The sequence below is a fragment of the Carassius auratus genome, chromosome 5 (assembly GCF_003368295.1).
Source record: "Carassius auratus strain Wakin chromosome 5, ASM336829v1, whole genome shotgun sequence".
Taxonomy (NCBI): Eukaryota; Metazoa; Chordata; class Actinopteri; order Cypriniformes; family Cyprinidae; genus Carassius; species Carassius auratus.
In genome coordinates this window covers 9,330,349-9,341,132 of record NC_039247.1, presented here as the reverse complement: position 1 = coordinate 9,341,132, position 10,784 = coordinate 9,330,349, and the positions used below count along the sequence as shown (strand labels likewise).

The following is a 10,784-nucleotide window of genomic DNA, read 5'->3' as shown; positions in this document are numbered from 1 at the left end:
GGAGATGAGTGGTACCCAGTGGGGTCTTCTGCTGTTGTAGCCCATCTGCCTCAAGGTTGTGCGTGTTGTGGCTTCACAAATGCTTTGCTTCATACCTCGGTTGCAACAAGTGGTTATTTCAGTCAAAGTTGCTCTTCAATCAACTTGAATCAGTCGGCCCATTCTCCTCTGACCTCTAGCATCAGCAAGCCATTTTCCCCCACAGGACTGATGCATACTGGATGTTTTTCCCTTTTCACACCATTCTTTGTAAACCCTAGAAATGGTTGTGCGTGAAAATCCCAGTAACTGAGCAAATTATGAAATACTCAGAACAGCCCATCTGGCACCAACAACCATGCCATGCTAAAAATTCTTAAATCACCTTTCTTTCCCATTCTGATATTCAGTTTAGAGTTCAGGAGATTGTCTTGACCAGGACCACACCAGTAAATGCATTGAAGCTACTGCCATGTGATTGGTTGATTAGATAATTGCATTAATGAGAAATTGAACAGGTGTTCCTAATAATCCTTTAGGTGAGTGTGTGTGTGTGTGTGTATATATATATATATATATATATATATATATATATATATATATATATATATATATATATATATATATATATATATATATTAGGGGTGGCACGGTTCAGTTTGTTTCACGGTTTTAGAGTCACGGTTTTCAGTACAGTTCGGTATGACCTATGTAAATATATATTACTCTTAATACTTGCGGGTTTGCACAAATCTTCTGCAAGCTCACGTCCTCTGGCTCTTAAAGCTGTGGTAGGTAACTTTTGACGCTCTAGCGGTTAATAAACAGAACTGCTTGCGTCTTGCGGAAGAACATCGTAGCCGGAACTACTTCTCTCTGTTTATGTCTATAAAGAATCACAAAAGTACTGGGTTACTCCGCCGCGGTACCCCCGAAGCAATCTAAAATAGTCCGAATATAAATACTTATTATAGGTGTACCCTAGTGATACATGACAAGCTAAAAACACGGTTTGGAAAATGGATTCATGGTGTACTCGCTTATTATATAAATTTTTCTACATTTTGAACACAAACAAAGTTACGGACCGCAGCTCTGATTGGTTGTTTCTTACCGGGAGCGGATTAATTAGTGCAAATGGCAATAGGACCACTGGGAGGAGCCAGAGGAGCTTGATTTTTTCACAGATTATCTGTCTCATATTCTACTGTCAGGACATAATGACAGGTTCAACAAATATGTAAAAAATATATTTTTACAAAAGTTACCTACTGCAGCTTTAAATGTTTAAACTGACAACGCTTAAATGAGTTTAGTTTAAACACATAGTAACGTGTGCTGTTCAGGTCTCATGTGCGCGTGCGCTATCAGCACCCGGGTGATGACGAAATAGATGACTGCTCATATTCCAGCAGTAATTCACATTGATTAAGAGTGGTTGGTTTGTCCAGGTTTTTTTCCCTCTCATTGCTATTGTTGTTATGTCTGGTAATCCAGAATGCGCATCCATCAACAGAAACATATAATAGTTGAACCCAGTTTGTTTTACGTGCTATTTATAGACAACCAGCAAACCATACAGATGCTCTGACATACTTAAGTTGAACCGCGATCCCAGCGCGTGCCGAATCGTGTGGGGTGAACCAAACAGTTCAGTTGTTTTTTTTCAGCGAACCTTGCCAACCCTAGTGTGTGTGTGTGTGTGTGTGTGTGTGTATATATATACACACACACACACACACACACACACACACACATATATATATATATATATATATATATATATATATATATATATATATATATATATACACACACATATATATTATATATACATATTATACATATATTATATATACAGTACAGACCAAAAGTTTGGACCGAAAAAGAGTTTTCTTTATTTTCATGACTATGAAAATTGTAGAGTCACACTGAAGGCATTGAGGGCTATTTGACCAAGAAGGCGAGTGATGGGGTGCTGCGCCAGATGACCTGGCCTCCACAGTCACCGGACCTGAACCCAATCGAGATGGTTTAGGGGTGAGCTGGACCGCAGACAGAAGGCAAAAGGGCCAACAAGTGCTAAGCATCTCTCGGGGAACTCCTTCAAGACTGTTGAAGACCATTTCAGGTGACTACCTCTTGAAGCTCATCAAGAGAATGCCAAGAGTCTGCAAAGCAGTAATCAAAGCAAAAGGTGGCTACTTTGAAGAACCTAGAATATTATATATTTTCACTTGTTTCACACTTTTTTGTTATGTATATAATTCCATATATAATTCCACATGTGGTAATTTGTCTAAATAATACAACTTTATAAATGGAATGCAATTATGCAATTTTATTTTCAACAAAGCATAATGATCACAGTCGCTTTGTCTGAAATTGAGCTGGGCGATGTGAATTAAGGCCTACCCACTTTCTGTAACCACTGCTGACTAGGGTTACTCACGCATGTTGTTACAGGAAACCATAACATGTTTTCAGCAGAATTTATGCAGTAAAGAAATGTTAAATATAAGGAAGTATCGAATCATTTTAATGATCAGCAGATACATAGACTATTGTAAATAAAAAAAAAATGTAAATTAGATATTTAAAACAAATGCATCAACTTTCCAATAAACAATGTAAAAACTGATCCCAACCTAACAAGAATAATAGAATTTCAGTTCTAGTTAAAACATACCTTTATTAAACTACATTTGTCTGAATGTATACTGTTTGTGTGTGTGTGTGTGTTAAAATATATTTTAACTTATGGAGGGCATTTAGCTTAAATGTATTAATTTAATAAATGCTTTTTAAAAAGTGACTTACAAATTAGGAAAATCTCAAGCAATTTGTTATAAAAGCTGATATTTATACACAATGTCAAGTTCAACGTATAAGCTAGATTAGTACACAATTAAATTGTAAGAAAACCCTGTAAAATAAGGCCCAACGTAAATGTGAAGGAGTAATGTATATTCAATTTGAGGAGACGAATGTTGAGGAAACAAAGTATGATGAAAAGCTTTGTACGGACTTTAGATACAGTAAGATAAAAAAAGAACACACTAAAACAAACACTAATAATAGAAACAGATGCCAGCAGATGTGCACTTTTAGTCAGAGGAGTAAAGGAAGTGCACATTTTTAGTCTGAGTGTGTTTACTAACTTTCAGATTTTCTTGTGGCTGATCTGAATGCTGTTTTCTTCTGCATCGCAGCGTTCGAGCTGAGAAGGCATAAAGAAAGGGGTTCACACAACTGTTAATACAGAAAAGAGCGCCAGTTATATTGTTGCTGCCATCTGATTCCCATGGCATTGCCATAGAGACCAAGTTGTTGATCATAGCGGGGGTCCCAAATATGAAGAAGGCCACTACGATCCTGACAGACAGTTTTGTCAGCCTGTGGCTTCTGAAGGAAACTGACTGATTTATCCGTTGGTGAAGTCGATGGTAGAAACACAACAGGCTGAAGACAGGCACAAAAAACATCACTAGAGTTTCGACAAGTAAGATGACTATTTTTTCTTGTTTATTCTCATAATCCTGATAACAGCGTAGAAGCCCAGCCTTCTGCTTCACGTTTCTGTAATAAAGAGCATAAGAACCCAGAGCTCCACTTAATGTCCATATTCCAAAAATCAGCCACTTTTGTCCCTTCTGCCCGAGCTTGGCCCATCTCTGTGGATACAGCACCTGCAGGTACCTTTGCACACTCAGCAAGGTGACAGAAAGCACACTACTGTAGAGGCTCCAGTACACTACATAGGAAAATAACTTACACAGACCTTGGCCAAAAACCCAGCCGTTAAGAAGGGCATCAATCCACACAGGCAGAAATATCAGACTCAATAGATCCGAGACAGCCAGACTCAGCATCAGTTTTGGGGTGAAACTGTCATCCTTTAAATGCTGGGCGAGCATGACCAGCGCCGCTACATTACCGGGTACACCCAGCGCACAGCACAATCCAAGAACAGTGCTGGATGCTACTGCTGAGGTACGGACAAACAGAGAGTTGTTAGAAATGTTCTGATACTCCATGGTCATCTGCCATTTGGTGATGTGAATATGAAGTTTGAGGTTTTCTAGTAAAAGCTCACTCTGGTGTACAAGTAGCATGATTGTGGTTTGTAAGTGACACTTCCTTCTGCCACGCAATGATGTGTTTTTGTGAGTTTATGTGCTGAGAGATTAGCACCTTTACCACTTAAAATGGTTTCAACATTTACCTAAAAAGTTAATTTCACATCTGAATTAGGCTTTGTTTTGGAGCAACAACATGTCTAGCAAGGATGGATGAATATGAATTAGGTCCAAAAGTCCAATGAAATCTGCAGAGCAGAGGCGAATGTGGCTACTCACTTAAGCTTACATGCAAAGTCACAGAGTGTATCGGCAACGTTTCAGATGACAAATGGTCTGGTTTGCAGTGTGTTGAAGACCACACTAAATGTGTTAGGAACACAGAGCGCAGAGTCTCGAAGACAATGCTACCTTGACAGAAAACAAGTTAAGTGAAACAGAAAAGTTAATGCGGATGCTGTCTGAAAAGGTGGATGACAGGTCAAAGCGAGAAAATATAATGAATTTCTAGGAATGAAAAATAGGTTTGAATGCCCACTTGTGCTCTTGTGCTTCACACAAATTGGTGAAATTATGTTTTGCTTTGTGAGTGCCTATCATGTCTTCTCTGAGGCCAAACTTCAGATATCTTTCCTCAGTCTACTCATATAATTTATGGGTGGTAGGTTATGAGTGATGCTAAAATTGTCTCATTAAACCTTGAAGGGAGCCAATCGTGAAATTAACAATCAAAAAATAATATCTTACCTTAAAAGGGAACAGGCTCAGATTGCAATAGGAAACCCATCTAATTCATTAAAGAATAAACTTCAGGTTTAAGGATATGATGAAATATACAGGAGGACATTACATTTGTGTTGTAGACAAGCTTTTTGGAGAAAGGGTCCTTATCAGAAGTGTGTGTGTTTCCCAAAACACATCTAAACTTAATATTTATATGAATTAATTGACAATATATCATAATTTTCTGCTAATCACATAAATATTGGAGTAGACTAACTGTGCACTCGACCACAGCTTAGGCCTTAATCCACCTAAATATAAAACAGCTTCGAGACAGGCTGCTAAATTGAACAAGTGTGAAAACCTACTGTTAGAGAATTTTTTGTGCTTGTGTCTAGACTCTAGACAGATCATGGATAAATATAAAAGATAAAATAAAAGATTGTGCTATAGGCATACAGTGGCTATAGAAAAGAACCACCCCCTTTAAAATAATCACAGTTTATTGCTTTGCAGCCTGAAATGAAGACAAACAATTTGTTTTATCCAGCTGTATTTACTTATAACATTCATGTGTATACAGTACACAGTACTCTTTTCTGTTGAAACTGCCTGATTCACAACACCTGATTTCAAACGTATTCTTTTCTATTCAGTGGATCATAGTGGTATTGATCATGTTTGTTGGAAGAAAGTTCTCAGTGATAAGTAAATTGATGACGACGGGGTACAGTTAAACTGATCAAAAGAATATTTCATTCCAATAGATCGAAACGAAATGCAAGTGTGACCCTGAACCACAAAACCAGTCTTGGGGTATTGGTTGGGGTATATTTTTAGCAATGGACAAAAAAAAAAAAAAAAAAAAACATTGTATGGGTAAAAATTAAACATTCTTATTTAATGCCAATTATTTTTATTTTTTTTTGTATTTCCTACCACAAATATATAAAAACGTAATTTTTGATTAGTGATATGCATTGCTAAGAATTTCATTTGGATTTTAAAGGTGATTTTCATTATTTATTTTTTTGCACCCTCAGATTCCAGATTTTCAAATAGTTGTATCTCGGCCAAATACTGTCCTATCCTAACAAATCATACATAAATGGGGAGATTATTTATTCAGCTCTCAGATTATGTATACCTCTCCAAAAACTGGCACTTAAGACTGGTTTTGTGGTCCAGGGCCACAAATGGTTGAAACGCAATACAAAATATTGCTGAGACTCTACATTACCCTGTGTATTCTGAGTAAGATGTATAATAATCAGTCTCTACTATGCAATAAATTCCTGAGTGAAATTGGAAATTAGTTTTTGTCATTGACCAGTCATTAAAAAAGTAGCATCTCTTTTGGAGGCTTTTTTCAGTTGTGTGGATATAACAGTTATTACCTAATTTTTAAGAGTAGGATGATGAATACTTTAATTTGCAATACTGTATTATGTAGATTGGTGAATTTCCAAGACAAAATGAGTAGGACTAAGCTTCTCCTGGTCTCATCTTCTGCTTTAAAATACTTCAACACTTCATTAACTCAGCATTGGCAATAAAAGCAGAAGGTTAGAGGTGAAAAGTGGGCCCCTGTAAGGTACACACCCCAGCTCTCAAGGTCAGAAAATGGTCCAAAGTTGAGAGCAGTGCAGTTGCTCCAGGGAGGCCGAGAGTATCTAATGACACCTCAGCAGGATGCTGGATTGGTACGTGACTGTAAAAAGGGGCCCTGAGGTTGTCTAGGTCATTTCTTTTCTTCCTGTTTTGCGTTCTAATTCGATAGGTGGCGACAAGTAGTGTGAATGCACAACCATATGAAAGGTGAAAGGGTGAAAAGCAAGGTCTGATGGGATAGCTCAGTGTGCAGTGGTTGGACATTGCTTGCCACCATGTTATGGTTCATCATGACTGCAAAAAGTTTCCACTGAACACTCCAGTGATTTCCAACCCACGATTTCAGACATTAACACTAGACTTATGCTAGAATCTCCTGTATGTTTTCTCCCTTGACTGCATTTCAGCATGTACATAACTCACTGAAACCTCTAATGATGCAATTTAAATCCAAACAGAGCAGAGCAGCGTTTACTATATTTTCAAGGAATAGTCTGAACAATATGCAGATCACGAAATCAACACTCTCTTAAGAGTCTTTAAAGACCGTATTTCTCTTCTGTAGAGTGAATTTCATAAAATCAGTGTTTCCTTGAGCGTGCAGAAGACTGTCAAACAGTACCATTTGGATAATTAATAGCGAATCTTGCATATGTTAGAGCAACAGCTCATTTTCTACTTTTTTACCACCATCTGGTAGTGCCTACATTTATTAGACACCAGAAACTCCCACAAATCAAAAGAAATTCCTTACAGGAAAGGAGTCATTTGTCATCTTTAAGACTAGAAGCATGGCAAGAAAACTAGCATGCTTATGTGGCAGAAAGGAGTGCATTATGAGGGTATCAGAGGTTTATCCATTGCATTCTTTCAGGATGGGCAGCTCACAGAGCTCATGGAAACTTGTCTTTGAGCTTGAGAGTGGTAATATTCATATCTATCATGATGTCTACCACTGAAGGTATCAGTAAATTTGTGTTCTGTACATACAGTGGGAACAGAAAAGAATCACCCCTTTTAAAATAATCACATTGTTTGGCTTTGCAGCCTGAAATGAAAATGGACACTGTTGTTGTTTTATCCAGCTTTATTTGCTCAGTGCAACTTATAATATCTAAGTGAAATATATAATAACAAAGTGTTAAAAACAACAACAACAAAAAACTGATTCACTGAATCACCTTTTGCTTTACAGCCTTTAGTCTGCTGGGATATGTCTCTTCATTTTTACTTTCACTTCCCCTCCAGGAAAGCTCTTTTCATACAGAGCAAGTTAACAACTGACCACATCTGAAAGTCAAATGGAAAAATTAATAGAACTGATGGCGCTTCAGGAAATACCTAATATGGACAAAGGCATCGCTGTCACTGTGACTTAATAAAGAGTAGACAGAAACATATTGAATGGTGAAACATGAAGGCAGTAAACACTGAACTCTGACAATAGTTTATCTGTGTTCTTCAAGCCATCTCGGGTGTTTCCATACTGGTTAAGTGTATCTATGATCCATTGCTAATCAACATAGGCTTTATTACAGTGTAGAACAACTACACTGCCTCATCCTGTGATAAGAAGCCACATCAGCTCACAAAAGGAAGTTAATCCAAACATTCAACTGATGTTGTGGAGTTAAAATGTAAGAACGTTCTCTTTTTTTGGACAACAGGTTTAGAAACTGTGACGATTCATGTGTTGTGCGTCATCCCTGTATTGAATTGTGGCGTTGCTCTGCCTTCCAGCTGATTGCTTTCTGATGGGTTCATCGAGGACACCTGCTGTTGATTTCCAGCCTTGCCATTTAAAAAGCAGTATGACAACTGGTCAGAAGGGAGCTGCATTTTGGACTTGGTTTTCGTTTGGTTTCCATTTAAACCTTGCTTTACTTGATGTGTTCAACATTACTACAGACCATTACACTCTCATGCATTCACTTAACTTTACACCACTGATTCCTGACTGTTTTATGTTACCCTGTTTCTTTTTTGTTTAGTTCTGTTTTGTTAATAAATTTGTTATTTGCACTTTCTTGTGTGTTCCCGTTTTTGTTACGTCCTTTTTGAGCCATGAAGCATAACAGAAACAGTTTTCATTACAGCAGAATGATAGTTTGGCGTGTTGCTTTTTCAAATGCATGTTATAAGCAGGGAGGTGTTTTGTCTCACCGCGTGAATTCATGGGCACACACAAACACATGGAAATTATTTAAATGCAAAAAATAATAATAATTCACAAGCGTGTATTGAACCCGTGGATGTCGTACTGAACTGTTCAATATTATATTGAGAATTGTGGCGTCCACATCTATGTAGGAAGCACAGCTCACACAGAAGTCACTTTCGAACCAAGCAGACTTCTAATGGTCAATGTGGCAAATTAAAAAAAAAAAAAAAAAAAAAAAAAAAAAAAAACATCACAAAAATTCAGATAGGGTGGATTCCTATTGAAATGACTGGGTTTCACTTGTGAAAATTTGGCGAGCAACAGTGAATATGACTGCACATTTAGAAGGGTGACTATGGCTATGTGAGCTGTAGATAGAGAAGCAGTGCAGGTTTTGGAACAACTGCACATTGTACGTTACGTTTTATGCCTTTTCCAGATGTTTTTTACTAAAGCATTTTGCAAATTGGCTTATTCATTTAAAACTGTGCATTACACACCTTATGCCAAAATACAGAGCCTGTTTCAGAGCTGCTCAGCATGGCATGCATTGAGTATGAATGTATGAAAAGTTTCAAACCACCTGGAAACTAACGGTTTTTGGCTTTTACGGTAGATTGATTTATTGACAAAAACCTGAAAAGTTCTGGACCACCAGATGCTTGGAATGTATAGCTGGAACATGGCAGAATAATTTTATAAAGAATTCATCCAAGAAAAAAAATAAAAATAATTGAAGAACAATAGAATGTTTTTTATCTTTGTTCAACTTGAATAGCATTTTGAAATGATGTAGATGACTAGCATTGCCACTGCCCTCAACTCAGTCTTCATCTGATTCTCCTTGTGAGATGTCCTCTCACTTAACAATGAATCCATTCTTCAGTGGTTTTATAACCTAGTGGAGGTTTGTGTGGTTAGACGTAGAGGAGGTTCTGTCTCTAAACTTTGTGGATCACCATGCTTTTTTTTTCTTTCAGTAACACAACTACTTTGAGATAAGAGGGCCCCTCGAAAAGGCTGTTTTTTTCTTGTCACCAGCTACTGTTTTTGTTCGAGGGCCTTGTTTTCTCACTGATCGAGCGTTGCAAAAGCCTGCGAGAAAGGGGAATTATTTTTTTTAAATAGCAGTAACTCAATATGGTTCTCATTAGGAAGTGTATTAAGCAGGGGTTTATTGCATGTCTGCAGTATGTTCAGCTTGGCACAGACAGTCTCCCAGATGTTTGCACTTTGTTGCATATCGCTGCCTATGTTGACTGTGATGCAGCTTAAACTTTATGTTAAACCATAGAGTAACATGGTTTGCCTTCACAGCTACTGAGAAACTGTATTTATTGCCTTTAGTCTTTTCTCTAAAGGACAATGAGGAGTAGACAGGAAAGTGGAGGAAGAGAGAGAGAGAGAGAGAGAGAGGTGGATCAGGTCCGAGAAACGGCACAGGTCAGATCCAAACCTATGTTCCCACGAGCACGTGCACCACCCACTGTGCCATAGTTCCAACAGCTACTGAGGAAATTGAAGGAGACACACACAAAAAAACACATCTCAAAATGTGGGTCATTTAGAAATAAAAAGGGATGTCTGTTTTAAGGAAAGGTAGACATTTCAAGAATATAAATGTAGAGCAAAGTACAGAATATATGATGTTGTTCATCCTCTCTTGTCAGCTCTCAGGAGGTACAGTATAAGGACGGAATGGGGACATGGTCTAACAAGGCGAATGGAATGACTGAAGACCACAAATATTTAAAAAGTCAGTTGAAAGTACAGGATTTTTCTCCATATTGTAGGCTTAAATGGTGGCCAATGATTTGAAGGTCCAAATAACAGAGTCAGTGCAGCTTCAAAGGACTATACATGATCCCAGCCAAGGAATTTATTTATTTTTATTTATTTTTTTACCACCACAAATGCAAATCGTGCACTAGCTCCATGATGCGGGTCCTCACACTCACAAATTACATAATAGCGTTGGAAAAGGTCACACGCATTTAGCTCTTCAACTGTGTACTATGGTTAAAAAAAGTAGGAAAGTGCTAAAAACTCACTCAAGCAAATGTTCATTAATTTTCTCCTTTTGTGTTCCACAGAATATGGAAAGCATTCTGCTTTGGAATGGAATAAGAGTGAGCAAATGATGACAGAGTCATTTTTCGGTGAACGCTTTAAGTTGGCCGCATTGCTACTTTCAGTTAGTTGAAAACCGCTTATTACTTTCAACACCTTGT

The 10,784-nt window shown here is 37.7% G+C and overlaps 1 protein-coding gene across 1 annotated transcript; it reads right to left on the bottom strand.

The window, feature by feature from the left end:
- Nucleotides 1-2,969: 2,969 nt before the first annotated feature.
- LOC113069105 (leukotriene B4 receptor 1-like) lies at nucleotides 2,970-4,047 on the bottom strand. The gene has a single exon (XM_026242088.1). The coding sequence runs from the start codon at nucleotides 4,020-4,022 to the stop codon at nucleotides 3,087-3,089; it is 936 nt and encodes a 311-aa protein (XP_026097873.1). The 5' UTR covers nucleotides 4,023-4,047; the 3' UTR covers nucleotides 2,970-3,086.
- Between the last annotated feature and the right edge of the window lie 6,737 nt (nucleotides 4,048-10,784).

Coding starts and splice junctions, on each gene's coding strand:
- LOC113069105 (XM_026242088.1), bottom strand. CDS start 4,022: ATGACCATGGAGTATCAGAACATTTCTAACAACTCTCTGTTTGTCCGT.